Here is an 18,205-nt window from a genome sequence, read left to right on the forward strand (position 1 = left end):
TTTATTTCATGGCAGAGATAAAGATTTTCTCTGACTCAGTCTATGTGAAGCCGGCGAGGTTCCTTCATCTTTAAAAGTGACTCTTTAGGGCCTGTTTAAGTTGAGCTGACAGATGTGGTTATTTGGGGACAGCTCATTGGCAAGTTTATGGCCAGAGTGCTTATTTTACTAGAGCCGAGCACATGTGCTTGTGACAGTGAGGGAAATCCTTTCGGAAGTCTGGCATACGGTTGAAATAAAGGAGACTTAAGAGGACATAAAACCTGCCCAAAAAAAAAATCTCAGGGAGTTTTGCCCAAGAACACAAGATGATAAAGTTTGACTGAAACATTGTTCATCTAAAAATAAAACCTAACCGGGTTTTAATTCAGCACGTTTTCAGCAGGATCTCCATATTTGATCTGCACTTAAATGTTTAGATGATCAAATTTGCATTATGCAAACTAATTCCTCCAGCACTATAATGATGCATTCATTAATTTAAAGTTGCAAATGGATTTCAAGGATTTCACTGGGAGCTGAGTGCTGTTATCAATGCAGTGATTTTTTTTTTTTTTTCAGAACTAAAGCAAATAAATTGATATGAAGCCACATAAAATTGTAATTTTAAAGACAAATCTTATTATTTTCATGTTGTTGAGAGCATGTGTGTCATTGTCATATTGTGTGCCTGATGCAGTGAACAACTGTGTGGAGTGGTACCCCAGTACCAAGCCCTCGTAGTGTTGTGGGACCATTATATTCTTCCATCCAATATGCACAAATGCACATTTATCTACTGGGCATACACTCTCTCTCTCCCGGACCTGACATCTTTCTCTATTTACAGGCTGAGGTGGTGGGGTGACTAAGTCTCACATAGGAAGTTAAAACCAGGCGTTGTCTGCGTGTGTGTGCGTGTGTGTGTTTGTTGGGGAGGGTTGTCTACATCTGACACACCCCCAGCCACCTGTAAAGCCTTTCTCTGAGGATCAGGTTTCTTTTGAACATGTTTAAGACAGCATTTGCTTCCACTAGTTTACAGTTTGTGAAAACGCCCGATCCGGAAGGCCGGGCCGATGCTTCCCAGTTTAGTTTTGCGGGGCGGCGTTTTATAAAGCTCCCGTAGGGATGCTGGACGGACGAGGGCGAAGCAGTGTGTGCCTTTTAAGAGCCCCTGATGGTTTTAGTGAGCCACTTGGCTTTTTATTTTGACTCTGCTCACTGCAGGCTGCTTGTACTTTACTGTGCTCCCTCTGTGCTGGCCTTGTGGTTGCAGATTTAGGACATGCAGAGCAAGAGTCACTCATTACACCGGTGTTTTGAGTGTGTACACATGCTTATTATGTTTGGTGTTTACTGTGTGTGATCCTGCCTTCACATATGCTAGCGTGTCAGGAACAGTGCTGATGAGTGATGCCGGTTGCGGCCTGCTGGGTGTAGCTTCCAACTGATAAATGACTGCAGGGATCGTCTTTCTTTACCTGAACCTCACAATGTTTTCCCCGGAGAGCAGTCGCTGACAGATTTTCTAACCTAAAAACTGAGCGGGCCTACAAGACAACTGTTTCTTTCTAAATGTGAGTTTAACCTGTTTAAAGTTATTCAAGTTCAAACAATAGCAGCTTTCAAATGATGAACAGGACTGTGCTGCTGTTCCCGCTTGTGTTTGGAGACTGTCCCTGGTGATTCTTCTCTTGCTGCGAACTAATATGTTTGATGCTCAGGCTGCCATTGCCAAGCATGCGCCACGAGCTATTTCAAATGTGCAAAAAATATTGATATTCCAGGCTTCTAAAAACAAAACAAACAAACGAAAAAGAAAAAAAAAAAAAAAAAAAAAATCCAAGTCAATGTCCTCTGGAATGGCCCCATTTTTATGCCTCAGAACACTCAGATCACCTGGGACACATGATGAGCTGAGAGAATATTCTGCTATTTCTTCTCACTCTTTCTTTAATCTACACACAAACACACACACACACACACACACACACACACACCATGCTTATAAAGTACCTTAAAATCATGATGTCTTTCAACTCACACCCTTTATAAAGAATGCGTGTATGCCTTCTTCTCTTTTTGTATTCTTGTCCTGTAGAAGTTCAAGTGTGGCTGCCTACAGCCAAGTCTTTCTGCAGCGGACTTTGGTTTCACATTTGGACTTCAAGGGAATATTAGTTCATTAACTAAACTAATCAGTACAGAACCTTGAAGGTGCATTTTCCTATGTGTAATCTGACCGTGTTTTCGTACTTTAATTTTTGCATCGACATATTTATGCGTATAATCTTTGGGAAAAACACGAGTTTGGATAAATCTGAAAAAGCGGTGTTTATTTTTCATTTTATTACAAACAAAGCTAGATGTATGCAAGAGGCCAAATGATTTGGGTATACATTTAACAAAGCTCCTCTCTGCTGCAGAGCATATTTATATCTTTTAAAAGGACTCAGCATTGGAAGAAAACTGCAGTGGGGACTTTTCACCACAAGATGGACTTAGGTATGCATGGATTTGGGGTGTATAGCAAACAGCAGGGGAAAAAAAACTGCATGCTGCCTAACTTTAAAAAAAAAAAAAAAAATGTTTTTTATCATTATATCTGAAATGCAGAGCCAGTTTATAGAAATATATATATAAATATCTCTATACTCTCAAGCAGAGGGGTCCTTAAGGGTGGGGCCACAGATGCAGGGAAGCGCCAAACAACTTATGTATTAATTCCAGATATTTACTTTTGTTTGTTTTCACTGTGTACAGGGCTCCATGAGAGCAATTTTTGCTGTGATGAAACTGAACAGCAGTCCCTGTGGAGTTCATTACAGGGAGAGAGCCAGTGCCCACCCCCACTGCTCCCCAGCCAAGAGGGATTTGGAGGACCCAGAGGGACGGGTTAGTTTGGCGGGTGGAGTGGAAGGAACCTACAGAATGGAGTGAGAGTGTGGCGGGAGGGGGGTGCTCAGGGGACGCAAGGAGGAAGGAGACCATAAACACTCGACTAATGACCTCAAACACACTAACAACACAGCAGAAATTAATGAAACGGCACAAATGAAGAGATTTACTTCTGGAGCAAATGGCAGAATGTTTTCTTTGCTGAGACCCAGAGAAAAAAAAGACAAGAAAAACTCTGGGAGAAAAGAGACCACGTGTTTCCTGTGTATTTATAGAAGGCAGCTACCTGTGTGTTTTCAAGTACAAGCTGGTACTGGTACGTGCTTTACTTTTACGATAAGCCTAAGAACAGGAAGAAGGTCGCAAAAAAGAGGGGACGGTACAATATATACCTGCCGTATGTTCAATGCCTCAAATCTATAGTCCTCGCTATTCAATTCCCGAGCAGGGCTGTTTTTAGAAAAAAATGTAAGCACAAGAGGAATACTATTCTGGAAGTGTGTAAATGTGACTGATACTTCTCTTTACTGTGTCTGTTAATTTGACAACAACACCAACCAGCTGTGCATAGAGCATGTATTTAAAAGCCTCACATGCTAGACAATATTACTTAAGGTAAGTGAGAGTAAGACAAAATGCTTCATCACAAGGTTAAAGCGTTAAGACGTGATGTTTTCACATGGCATCTTCCTCTCATTACAAAATCAGATGTGAGATGTAGCCTGAGGGAGTTACTTCATGTTATTTGAAGTAAAGTTCTAATTATTTTAAATGTCCCCGTTTCTCTCTTTTGGAAAAAGAGTAAATACAACTTTTTTTTTTCTTTTGTTTGTTTGTTTGCCCTGGAAATATTTGCTCCTGGTTCCCATATGTACGTATGTACCACAACTTCTGGACACGGCAGGTCAGGTCATACGTCGCTTTTCATTTGAGTGCATTTTCCAGCTTCACCATATCCACGAGCAAATTTTCATTCTCTAGATAAATGATCCATTGTATGATTACACGCATATTTACAGTAGCTAGATTACTCTCTTTGTAAAGAGTACAATGTCGATCTACGCAGCTGAAAAAAGCATGAATCCCACCAGGCCCATGGCGCATGTCTGCGTACAGCACAAATGTACAGCTGGGAAATTTGGCTAAAACATCATCCGATATTTTAAACCTTTATGAAGCAGGTTTAGGCAAAAAAAAAAAGTACTTCGGTTAAGATGAAGTAAAAATTGTGATTTTTGTTACATGTAAATTTTCTGAAGTCACTGTGAACTCTTTTCTGTATTAAACCAAAACCACGATCTTTCCCTAAGGCTAACCAAGTGCTGTGAATGCCTAAACATAGCCATAAAGACGTTTACTAATGATGTAGTCACTACAAATGGATATTCTACTGCAAGATCAGATCTCATCAATAGTATATCAATATGCTGTCTGTGACCATTTTAGTGACAGGTTCAGTATCAATGTCTTTGTGACTTGCGAAATACTGTATGCAAATTAACAACATATACTCATTATGTTAATAGAAAACATAAAGTGGTCTCAATTACATTTTGTACAAAACGTATTTGCTGTTGCAGTTTTATTGTATAAAAATGTAATTTTTAGGAGACAGGGTTGCCCATTTATAGACAAATTTTGTGAATTTCTGCTCCCGACTAAACATCAGAATCGAACTGCAAAGGTAGCTACCTTCATAACCAAAAATGAAATCATTGAATCAAGTTGTAAGTTTTCCCCTGCCTTATGTCCAACCAGTCTTAAAAAATGAAAACATAAAAGTTTACTGATTTGTTTATTTCTCTTTTGTTGACTTGAATAAAAGCTGCAGCGTGTGAAAGCCTTTGGGTGTTTTAGACTTTTTTTTTCCTTTTTGCAATTCCAAGTCCAAACCAAACAGGTGAGTAGCACAAAGAAGTTCTTAATAGTAGTTATAATGTTTAATTCTAATTATGCTATCAGCTGTGCCATATCTTGTTCAAGATCTTCACCTCAGCCTCCAGCTACATTCTCGCTGTCTCATCTCTTCTCCACAGCAGCACCAAAGCCAGCGCCTTCTCCAAAATTTCATGAAATGAGAAAAGTTTTCAAAAGGAAATAATGTGCCGTATGCACGGGGAGTAGTCTTGTCCTCTGAATATTTGCATGTAGTTTGTGTTCATTGCAGAACATTTTGATTTCCCAAAGCGGTACGACACTTACATCCCCTCCCATCTCAATCAACCTTTTTACAAAATATTATTCACTGTCCAACCCCTTACATTCATATGCAACTAAACTCCAGTAATAACTGTCAGGGCGTATGCTCGAATGGGAGCGACATTCATATAGGGTATGAAAGAAAAAAAAGGCCTTTTCAGACTGGGAAGCAACAACAACAGCGGCTGCCACTGATCCTGCATCAGTGGTCTGCTCTGTGTCCAGCAGCAAGTAGTAGAGCTGTAGCAACAAAATGGAAGAACCTATGCCCGGTCACGGTGGTAATCACTACCCCAGTCCTGTAGTGCTAATAGTGAAGAGAGGAACAGAATTATAGATTATTTATTTATAATGCAGATTTATTTGGCCCAAACCCAAGGACCGGCTCTGCCAATATAAGTTGAAGTTGATTACGCTGGTGGCAGAAGGAGGCAGCTTACTGAAATACGATGCTATATCGCTGAACATTTAGCGTGTATTTACCGTATGTCTTACAGGTCAGTAGGTTTATTATTGGCTTGGGTGTTGACTCAGGAAAAAGGGTGTAACAAAAAGTGATTGAATGATTTGGGTCTTATTTAGTTAGAGGTCTTGAGGTAACCATCAAAACAAAGTTAAACACACTGGCACAGGAGCAGCCTATTGTAGTACAGCTTGCTAAAGTGGACAAACAATCAACACAGACAACCCAGCTCTTCTGGAGATGTCTCCTGAGAGTAACCAGTCTGAAAATAGTAGTATAACTAGTATTACTGAACAAATCAGTCCGTCACCAACAAGATCACCTCCACACTGTGAGCTGCCCTTCACAGGAAAACCTGCTGGATCTCTGTACAACACAAAAGAGACAACGTTAATGAAAAAAAAAAAAAAACAGGAAGAGTTTGAACTCAACTTTCATCAATTCATCGACTATTGACACCTGCTTGTCCTTTGCAGGTTCACACGGGGTCAGGAATCAATCCCATCTGACAACCGATTCTCAAGCAGATCCCCACGATTCTAGGTGTGTACAACCACTGTGTGAAAACGCTGTCTTACTCTGTCCTACTTCCTTCGGCTGTGGGATAGGGCTGCCATCATTTTTTTCAGTTCTTGAAATTTTTGCTTTCTCAAACCAACATGAGTGAAGGAAAGGGTAGGCAAGGGTAGCAACATCCACTTTGTAACAAGAAGTAACAGTCATTGTTTTCATCGTGAGAATATGCTGTAAACTCTCACCAGGTGGTTCATAGTACTACATACTACCGGAAGAAAAATCCATCGTTCATCGCTCCAATCGAAGCTCATTTCATGAAATCAAACACCTGAAGCCCTGTACTGAATATGAGCATTCTGTGGCATTTTCTCGAAGACAAAACCCTGTAACCGCACTATCCCTGGACATGTTTGTTACCAAACCTACTAAAACATAAGCGCTTTACAATCAACGCCAGGTAAGACCTCTGCTGAGCCATGTGGCAATAAAGCATTCTGTGTCAAACCTGGTTACAATGACATTTGCTCAAATTTTACTACAACAGTCACACCGGAAAACTGTAAGAACTCTTCCTTTAGCTTCACCGAAAGCATCTCTCTGGGTATGTATAATAGGGTCTACATTTATTTTGAAATGCATCTGCTTTAGACCCGATTTCGTCATGTTTTATGTCTGTTCTTTTTTTCATTTTTCCACAGATTTCTTGAGTTCAAGTGACATCAATCAGACTGCTCCCACTAAACTCCCCGCGAACATAAAAACAAAATTACCTCCAAACTGTAAAAACCTCAGTACTGATTACACCTGTTGGGGTAAGTGGAAAGACTTGAAGTAGAGAGACTTTGTGTGCCACTAACATTATGAATGGATTCATATGGACATGGGTAGAGATTTGAATCAGCAATTTCCAGTTTTACTTAAAACTGAAGCAATCTGAACTGACTTTCGGTGTAAGGCGAAGGTGAGGTATTACTTTGTGCAATCAGTTCTAAATAGAAGATTTTTTTACTTTTTTTCTGAATGAGTCCAGATTTGAATCCAATCTAAAACTGGAAAGATAACGTCTCCTAGACACTGAGCTATAAATACCAGTTGTTGACGAAATGTCGACATCCTTGTGTCTCCTCAGAAAGCGGCGGAGTCAATGTGTCTAAGAAACTGTCTGAGCTGGAGCCTTTCACAAAGTACAGCTGTACCGGTCAGATCAAGGACAACAATGTCACCAAATTAAACACAACTGCTGTTCACTTTGCGATTGACTGCGGTATGTTGATATTCACATCACCTCAGTCCAATGAAAGCTTCTATCTTCAGATACTGTGGAGTGAATTACTGCATGGTACCAGTACTCAATTCTGTGTTACAGATGTCTGACGTGTTCCGGCTGATCTTAAATTAAACTTCACAAAGAAAAGCAGAGCCAGTACGTCAACAGTAACAAACAACAATCACATTTAACAGCTACAAATCATTACTGATGTTTTAGTTGCTGGGTTATAAGATCATTTGTTATCAGAAAATAAAGTCACAGCAACTAAATCCCAACCACACTTAGGTGTTGCTGATCATTTTACTAACGTCTTTTAACTGCCATCCCTTCAACTACTCACACATTTGTGGGGCTGTGCAAATCATTTTTTAGATGTGAGGCAAAGTTTGGAACTGCCTCGGGACTTGCTCGCAAACTCACTCACAAATGCCACCTATAGAAAAGGAAAGCAATCGCGGCGCCAGTTACGGCCCATTGATAATGTCAAAGGTAAAGTTTTTTCTTTCATTTTTTGCTTCCGGTTTGAGGCATTACGTTGCTGAACAAGTGTTACACCAACCTCAAGGGGAAACTAAGTAGTAACAATACACACAAATGACCTTTCTCTTAATTATTTAGAGGAATATAATTTTGTCCATTCTTATTCTACCAATAAACAGATATGTAAATCACGACATATTATTGTACATCAGCCTAAACAGCTTTTTTTTTTTTAATGTTTACTTTCATAAACCTGCTATTACATCTTTCCTTTCCTTCCCTATTCCAGTGTAACCAGGAGGACAGTGGACGTATATCCAATATGTATCGCACATTGTCCAGTCAGTTGTTTAATGGTGCATTCAGGCAGTTCAGATCCATTTGTAAAGTCAGGAAACATCATGTGACAACGTCATGTGTGTGAAATATTTGGATCCAGGTGGTCATATTTCACTGGTAAATATATCAGGCACATGTCTTGGAGGTCTCAACATGTGTAAAGATCACCAAATTATAAGTTGGAAACCAGCAAAGCACTGAAAACCCTGGTGTCTAAAAGCTTCATAAGCTACCCCACAACTGTAGATAAGTAAATGTAAATTGATATAATGCATCACCATGAAGCAAGTGCAAATCTTATATATATTTTTGCTAAGCGTTACTCTTTTGCAGTATAACGGAGGTCTGAATACACAACAGTACAGATGTATTGCAGCAACAGAGTGACTAATAGGGATTTCAAAAGAAATATACAATTAGAAAATGGATGTGAAGTTCAGACAACTCAAGATTTCCTCTTCGTATGGACATCGTGTAAATGAAGCTTCCTGTCACCAAAACAAGTAAAAAGTTGATTCTGGGTCACATGTCACTCTCGTTCAACTTACTTTGAAACCAGAGGTGAGGTTTAAGGTGTGTCAGGACGCTGTGCCGCAAAAAAATTGACACATTTTTCTCTTAACATATAAAATAAAACATACAACTTACACTCAAGCGTGAATATCTGCCAAATTGGACTACACTGTATGGTGTGTGGCCATACAGACCCTAAGTCCTGTATACGGCAGGTCTCTGTGGTCTCAAGATCCCGCTGCTCTGGGCCGGGGTCATCGGGGTCATCGGCCAACTGCAAGTAACTGTCTTCAATGTCGATTTAATGGGCATCTTTATTTAAGGGAGGGTGGAAACGAAAACAGGTTTTGTGAGGTCAGGTCTTTGTATCCTGTCAGCCTATTTAACAAGTTAAATTCTTTTGTAGATTAGAAATAATATAACATTGTTGTGAATTTTTAAAATAGATTGTGGTAAGTCTGTGTTTTGACGGCATCATGAGATGTTTGCTATCATAACTCCAGTCTGATTAAAAAGACATTTTACAGTTCACTAATATCTGTCACTGGCCAACTCTGTTATTTAAAAAGTATGATTTTAGAGAAAATAAAGAGGCGATGATATATTTAAAACACAAGTAAAAATACGTTTTTTTGTCCCAGCCAAGGAAAAATGCAAGTGAATGTATATATATATATATATATATGTATATATATATATATATATATATATATATATATATATATATATATATGGTGTGTGTGTATATGTATGTACACATACCATATTTATCCCTGAACACTATAAGGTTAACATTGTCGACTTTGACATTTTTGTATTTTGACTTCACTTTAGCCTCTTTCATTTAATTATATAACATTAGTATTTTTTTAAAAATCAAGAAATAAAAAAACTATGATAAAATAATAATGAAAAATAATAAACTGCTTTAAAACAAAGCAGTTTAAAACTATGACTGCATAAAATGAATATAACAAAGGGAAACAGAATTTAATAAACTCAGGTAAGCCAGAAAACACAAAAGTATGATTTGAGAAGTATTTTTTGTTATATTTTACCTCCTTTAACTCAACACTTGCTGCTCTTTAAAACAAAAACATCTAATTTGACATTGACTCTTTGTAACAACCCCCCCCCCAGTTTTTATTCGGGTGTGGGAAGAGGTCTTACTCATGAGAGATACCAAATGTCTCATGTAGCATGTTTAATGTAAAAATATTTTCTCATTCAGAATGATAATTTGTTAATGTATAGTCAGCAGTTGTGTAGAACTCTAACATGGCTGGGGAACAAGCTAGGGGCATTTAATAAAATACATGCATTTGCTGTATTTTCAAGTTACTGTAGAAACACAGTTATTTTTTGTATTGTGTTCTAATATCCAAAATTGTAACTGCATTTTCTAGCTCCCCCAAGATATATACGATAATACGTATCACTTTAAAAGTTATAACACTTAATTTATTACATTCAGTACCTGTATTTTTCTCTCATTTAACAAATAAAGTAGATATGTATTTAGACAATGATGGTTTGGAGGGGTCGGGCTGTGTCTTGTTTCAGCAGACAAGAGCATTTTCAACATCTATGCTTGTATGCAAAAGTACTGGCACCCCAGGACAAAGACATATTTTGCAGATTTTTGAAGTGAAATGACACCAGAGTGTTTGTTTATCAAGGAAATGTTTTCTCCACCATTTTTGGCTGGACCGCAACAGTGGGATCAGCCCTATGCAAGTGAACGTCGCAAACTGAATGAGTGATGAAGTTACACCATTGGTTGGCCGGCTGAGTGTTGGAGTTCCCACACTGGCCGTTACTCTTTTCAAAATTAAATTAATTAAATTAACTTAACGATTTTGTTGCTACATTTACCGATTTTTCAGACCCATTTTGCAACGGTTTTTCAAAAAAATCACTTAGCGACAAATATAGCGACTTTTTGGACAAACCTTAGCTTCTTCCTGCGGAAGAGATTTGCCAGTGTTGCTCCATGGACCCGAAGTCTGGGTTTCCCTCCGGAGGAACACCTCTCTATGCCTCTCATTCAATTGACATAACGGTAGCTGAAACAGACGCGAATGAGTTTCTAACTCTCTCTCTGACTGATCATTTTACAAGTAAATACAGCCGAAGTCACAGCATCAGGCCATCGTCTTTAACTTATGTGTATTGTGATTTTGACAGACGATGTTGCGGTTATAAAATCCGGATTTGAGCAGTACAGAGCAGCAGCTTGGAAATGGCTTGGAGGTGACTGCTGGTTAACATGTAGACTTAATGGGCCTCGTTTCAGTCACTATCTCATACCTGTTCCGTTGTCTGACAACAGCATTTACAAACATGTAAATGAGAATCGCTTGACTGGGAATTTGGTTGTATTAAATACTTTATATCTGAGTACAGACAGTAGGAAGGAAGCAAATAGATATAGTGCTGAAACCAGCTGAACCTTGGCAGAATGCTAATACGACATGATGGCATGAATATGCTAATTAGTGTATTACATCATTGAGCAACATTTAGAAACTTTTCGAGCAGGTTTTAGCTACTTTCCAATTGGAAGTAGTTGTTTACAGCTGTTCCACAACATTTTCAACTTTAAATCCTCAATTTCACACATAGAACATATGGGGTCAAGCCATATACTGGGTTATACTAGGTAATAGCAGGGCATAAAATCATGATCAAAATCACTTTTCAGACTCTTATGCACTGTGGTCACATACTGTAGACTGAATCAGTAGTTCATTTAAAATTCACGTGTAGTACAATGTGTGAAACCACAAATAGGATTTCCTGTATTTCGTATAAACCAAGGCTCAGTTCTGTAAAACAGAGAACCCAGAAATAGTACAGTGTGGTTGGTGGCTGTTAATTTCCGTTTGATGACTGAATGCAAGAGGTTCCATTACTGAGGGGGTCAGTTAGATTAGGGGTCTTACTCTACATAATTCTTGTACTATGAGAATTTATAGAAAATGTGTAATCAACGGGAAAAAAAGAATATAGTTGGACAGTGAATATGTCACACTAATAGAGTGAGTATGATTGAAAAGGTCTGCCAAACCTGATTTCACTGACAGCTCCTTGAATGTGTCTTCGGGCTTCTCTTGGGAAACTGGGTGTAACTTTTAGCCTCATGAAAACATCTGTGATAATATGTAGAGTCAGTTCTACATTTGTTTTAAAGTGCATGTGATGCAGATCTCATTTCATCATATTTTATGTGCTTTCTTTTCTCAACAGATTTCTTAAATCCAAAAGAAATAAATTAGACTGTTCCCACTGAACGTCCTCAAAAAAATTAACTACAGTACAATAACCTCCAAAATGCAATCATAATCTTTTTTTCTGAGGTTTTATGTGGATCTATTTTTCGTCTTTCCACAGATTTCTTAAATGCAAGTGAAATAAATCAGTCTGTTTTCAATGAACTTCATGCAAAAATAGAACGAAACTTCCCACCAAACTCTGAAAACCTCAACATTGAACACATCTGTTGGGGTAAGTGGAAAAGCTCAGAGTATTATAACTTTACAGAACCACAAAAACCTATTTTACTTTAAACTGAAGTGTCCTAAATGCCGTCATTAGGTGTAACAGGAATTCAGGGTATTGCCTCGTGCACTCTGCAATCCTCTAACTCTAAGTCAATGTGTCTAAGAAACTGTCTAAGCTGGAGCCTTTCACAAAGTACAGCTGTACCGGTCAGATCAAGGACAACAATGTCACCAAATTAAACACAACTGCTTTTCACTGCTTTTCACTTTGAGATAAATTAAACTTCAAAAAGAACAGGGCAACCAATACGTCCATTGAGTTCAGCTGGACCACAACCAGTCGGAATTGTGAAAAATGTTCTTCTTAATCTTCAGAAGCTTTAATATGACTGTAGCTGTGATCATACTCCCTCCGATCAGAAACACAGGAGTAAGTAAATGTGCTTAGATTCACTTTCTAATTATGGGCTTCAATCTGTGGAGATTCTTTTACTGGTCAATTCACTTCCAAGGTGAATTACAGATAACTGAATCACACTTGAGCATTTTGAGTGGTAGATACCCTCTGTCCTTAGACCTGATTTGAGGGACTGACTGGTCTTTTTGTGTTGTATAGATTCATCATATGTATCTATATAAAACAAAAAGACAGTTCGGACTATTTTCAACAAAAATATGTTCTGCACATACATGTTAAATATTGAGTTATGAGATCTATGTGGCAGTAAAAGTAAGTAGCTTTATGATATCCATATATACCCTGCACTTAACATATAGCTTTTTCAGGCACTTGGACACCAGCGAATTAAACCCAAGTTTTAACTGTCTTGAGAAATAATTACATTTACAGCATCAACTACTCTACCAATAGACAATAAATATGAAAATAATGTTAATAATAACCAAGTGCATAGTTAAAAAAATTCAAGATCATCTAATTTTTCCTCCATATGTGGATGATAATTGCTGATTTCTTTTGCTCAAATCTGGAGGACGCCCAGTTTATTCTATATAGTCACTAGTATCCCATAATCCTTTTTTCCTGGCAGTGAATTCAGGCCATTCCTCATCAATTTAGAAAGTCAGGAAATATCACATAATCATATTTACAAGGTATTCCTGTTCAGAAGGCCCATCCCAGGAAAATAGTGTGTGACATGAACTTACCTCACCAAAAAAAAAAAGTCTCTCTGCAGGATGTACCTAACGGAAGCCCGACAAAAACGACAATGTTCTAGTATCAGTCTGGATTATGTTCTTTATCATGGTATGTGACAGAAAAATGGAATTTACGTATATGGATATACTTACCATTAATGTGGTATAATTGACCAGTAGTCCATCAAAGTGGAGCATCACAACACTTCCTGTAACATCAGGTAACATCAAGCTTGTCCCCTTCTACCAGTGATGGTCTGGTCCTTCTCTACAAAGGACCAACGTGGTCCTGAACTGCAGGTTTGAATGCAGCTCTGCAACTGGATGGTGTTGGCTGGGCTTGATTTTTGGCAGTTTGCATAAATGTTACCATGTCTGCCCTTTTTTACTGATGCCCTGGAGGGGCAATCAAAACCTGTTGTGACTTAAAAATGTCTGAATGATTAGATGAGACGTGAAACCCGTTAAAACCTGGTAAGAGCTCCAAGCACTCACTCTAATGTCCAAAAGAAATTTGAAAGCTTTATTGCATTTAGTTAGCATACAAGGCAGTTGTTATGATGGTCTTTAATTTGACATGAAATGTTTAGAAAACAACCAAACTACCAGAACAATAAATATTAATTGCCAATATTTTTTTTTCTAGAAAACACCTGGACTCTTCAATACCAGCTTCAGAGAGTGTGCAGAAAAGTGAGGTGAGCCAAGGGAAAAAGTTGGGACATAGCAGAGCACTGTGATATGTTACATAAAGACAAAAAACACTCCCTATTAAGACACAGCCATAATTCTTAAAGTGACTTATCACTGTGTAATTAACATTTCCCCTAATGAAGATTTAAAAAAAACAAAAAACAAAAAAAAAACAAAAAACTTTTAACTGTGTATGGTGTTTTGGTGTTGTGAAAGGGCATCAATGTAATTGTTCAGTATCTTTAAAGCCTATAAAAAAGCATCAGGTGCCTTAGTTTTACAGGCTTAAAAGAAAATGTGAAAGCTCAGAGGTTGTTTTCCCCTAAACCACTGGGGAATTTATTTTGGGCATTTTGTTGTTAAATACTACCAATTTCTTTAGGGAGTTCTCCAAAGCAACTAAAACATATAGAAAGTGCCTTAAAGCAATTACTCCCCTGTAATTACAACAAAAATACTGAAAGGTTTTGGTGCTATACAGATGTGCTTCTTTAGAGAGCGAAGATATAAAGGGTAAAGAGCACTGTGGGTGAAGATGATGAAAAAGTAAGATAGTTACTGAAATTTAAAAAAAAAGTTTTACTGCAGTGGGAGAGACAAGCGATATAAAGGAAACATTAAGGACAAGATGTACAAATGCAAACAAAAATTGCAAACACCGTATTTGCACGTCTCAGACAAATAACTAATAGCAACACTATCGAAATATTCTGTTAAACATAACAAAATAACTTACATTTTCTTGCACCTACAAGCTTTGATTTTGTATTTACCACGTTAATAGTATTAAATGTTAATTAAAAAAAGAAAAACAAAAACATGAAGAACATGGGCTTACATGCGCGATACTTCAACAGAATAGTTTACAGGGTATTTGAAAAAGGTTAAAAGACAATTCATAAGACTCTGAAATAAAGCGTTATCAATTATTGTTTACATACTATAACTTCCATGTGGTATAAATGTCATTATGTAAACCAGTGGTAGTCAGTGCTGGTCATCTGTGACCCACTGGTGTAAACCTATTTCCTGTTAGAAAAAAAAAAAAAAAAAATTATATCACCGTTCCCTCCCTCCAAATTAATAAAGGGTCACTAAAGCCCTTCAGTATTAAACTTATAGGAACATCTTCACTATGTACAGTAAAACAAAATCAGTCCCATTGGTTCATGTTTCTTTGTTTTGTTTTTTTCAGTCTTTGATATACTTTTCGTAAACGATACCTTAACATATATAAAAACTGCTCTCTATGTGTGACTTTACTCTTTGGTATCTCAACTGAAGACGGAGGTTATGTAGGCAGGCTGTGATTTACTCATGACAAGATACACATCTGCTATCTCTTTAACATATTTGTTCCTCAACAAGACACGTACACTGCAAACTTACACAGCAACATTAAAAATCACAAAAGTTTGTCTACACAGACTAACATTCTGGTGGGTCAACCGGACCATGATGGAGAACTACGTGTTTTAATTTTGGATTTTTTTCAAGTCTTCATTATGATTTTACCGGCCCTAAAAAAAAAAAAAAAAAAACTCACACTATGTAAAAACAGTATATCTTCCTTAAACTGAACCAAGGAAGAGATATTTTGGTGTCAGTGACTATGGTAAACAACAGATACAAAACTGCTTTTGTTACATCTCCTACCACTCCTTCTAGGCTGTCGAAAAGAGACATTCTGAATTTCTCAAAGACAATACATAGGTGTCAAAATGACTTACATTCAAAGTGTTGTGGAGACATTTGCCCATGTTCTCCCCCAAGCACATCGCTAGTCTACCCTCCAGATGATCCCTCCTCTCCTAATACATTCATTAGACATGATCACCCTGCCAGCCTTCCGTTACCAGGATAAAAAAGTGCAACACAACAACACTGCAAACATCGATAACACTCGGTTAGGTCTCTCAGTTTTGCTGCCACTGATTGAAAATCTTTTCACTCCAATGTTACCCGTTGTAAAAGTTTTTATGGTCTTTCTTGTGCCATTTGGTGACCATAGGTCGCATTAGACACAATTAAAGCCCACAAGGTAATTTTTAAATAGTATTTGCATTGATGGATATTTTGAGGATTGAGGTAACACCTACAATTACAACTTTTTTGCTGATTTTACCATTTTCCAGTATATCTGCTTTAAACAGCATCTGCTAGTAGCAGCTGCTGTAGAATGGCTTCAGTTCACCACATGAAAATACAGAGGACATGCATTTTAAAGCCATAGGAACAAATGCATCAGTGAATTAGAACACACTGATTTTCGTAGCTGTAACATATAAGTCTAAGGAATGGGAGGTCCATCTGACAAATAATTGTAATCTCTTTAATCTTTATCCTAGGGCAGAAAAGAAAAGGTTTGGGTGTCCGTCAAGTTATAAACTGTACCATCATCTTGTAAATAAAAATCTGTTACACGTACTACTTATGACAAGGAGCAGCTAAACTCTGGAGTAGGTTATTGTATAAAAGCTGATAGATGTATACAAGTCCAGCATGAAAAGCGCGGGGGGGGGGGGTTCTGCAAGCTATAGTGTGTTTAACTCTGGGCTTAGCTGCCCTGTGTGAGGTTCTGCATGTGTTTGGCAATGTCGTACACATAGGTGATGTCCGGCCTCTTCTCCGGGTCGGGGTTGATGCACATATCTACCAAGTTCCTCAGCTGGTGAGTGGGACAGGAGGGGTGTTGGTTGGAGGGAAGAGAGAAATAATACAGTCAATGACACTATAGTGAGACTGATTTTAAAAAGAGCAGCTCCAAAAATGAACAAACCCTGCTAACACAGACCTGCTTGTCTCGTATTGCCCTCTAGATGAGCTCTTTCCATAATGGCAATAATAAAGCAACAGGTAACCGAAATGAGACAGAGATCGTGAGGCCGGGTTGGTGCGCTAATCACTTATTGGTCTGCTGAATCCACTTTTACCTGAGCCCACACATGCACATCCACCCACAAGCGCACACACTCACACACACATTGCTGCCACTCCATTGCCATCCGGAGACAGCACTTGCACTTGAAGCCGAGCAAAGCGGCTGATTGGAGCAGATAGACAGACAGGCTCGCAGGCGGAACAGCCACCACCATCATTAAAAAAAAGAAGAGAATAAAAGATGGAGAGGAGAGAAAAAAACATAACATCTACGCAAGTCGCTATGGTAACCGTCTACCGACGGCCGCCGTTGCATGGCACAGGCTTGGACGGGTTCTCGTCAACCGATGTGTGTGTGTGTGTGTGTGTGTGTGTGTGTGTGTGTGTATGTGTGTGTGTGTGTGTGCGTGCGTAAGTGTGCGTGTGCGAGTGTGCCTAAGTGAGAAAGTGAGAGAAAGATGCAAATTCAGACAGTCTGAGAATTAGTCCCACAGAATGGAGATGGGGGGGATGCAGATATGTAAAATATTCATGCGCTTCTTTGCATGGCGAGTGGGGTGGGGGAGTGTCAGGTGGAGGGAGGGGGGGACTGGGAGCTAGTGAAGGGAGGCGTGGGGGGGAGAAGAAGCATAGATGGAGATGGTTAAATGACACAACAAAGATGAGCAGCTGACAGTTTGCTGCCGATCCTTCAGGAGCATTGTTTACATCCAGACAGGCGCTGCAGGCACCCCCCTCATCTCCATCTCTCCATTGCCCTGTCTCTCGCTCTATCATTCTCTCTCTTTTCGCTTTGTCTCCCTTTCTCCTGGATGGGGGTGACATGTGGGGCAATGCAGAAGCTCAGTGTGGTGTGTGTGTGTGTGTGTGTGTGTGTGTGTGTGTGTGTGTGTGTGTGTGTGTGTGTGTAGAGAGAGGGATCTCTTGTAACAAATAAACACTTGCAGAATTGCTCTTGCATATACAAAAACACACACACAGACATTTCAGAGGCTTGAAACATCTCGCAATTAGCCCTTATCAGCCTAATGAACTAAATATCACAGTGTAATAAAAGCAGGGTTTAGTATCTGACTACAGAGAGATGAATAAGGATAGCCACTTAAAATTAGCCACTGTGGACTCGCGTATGTAGATACACTGCTAATAGAGTCGAAGGCATAGCGATATGGGACACAATAGGTTGAGTACTTTTTTGCTTTGAGGAAATGCCAGTATGTCTTCAGGCATCCTAGATTTCCTGGCAGCCATTTTTTCCCCATTCATTTCCATACGTCAATAAAACCAATACATCATAAATGTAACTTAAAT

The 18,205-nt window shown here is 38.7% G+C and overlaps 1 protein-coding gene across 1 annotated transcript in view; it reads right to left on the reverse strand.

Annotated features, from left to right (window-relative positions):
• Positions 1–15,340: 15,340 nt before the first annotated feature.
• The window catches only part of nek7 (NIMA-related kinase 7), a 60,602-nt gene continuing 57,737 nt past the window's right edge, over positions 15,341–18,205 (reverse strand). The window contains exon 10 of the mRNA XM_040128898.1: positions 15,341–16,682. Coding sequence (XP_039984832.1) covers positions 16,572–16,682 — 111 coding nt within the window. The 3' untranslated portion in view covers positions 15,341–16,571. The remainder of the gene's footprint in view (positions 16,683–18,205) is intronic.

The sequence above is a fragment of the Xiphias gladius genome, chromosome 6, assembly GCF_016859285.1.
Source record: "Xiphias gladius isolate SHS-SW01 ecotype Sanya breed wild chromosome 6, ASM1685928v1, whole genome shotgun sequence".
Classification (NCBI taxonomy): Eukaryota; Metazoa; Chordata; class Actinopteri; order Istiophoriformes; family Xiphiidae; genus Xiphias; species Xiphias gladius.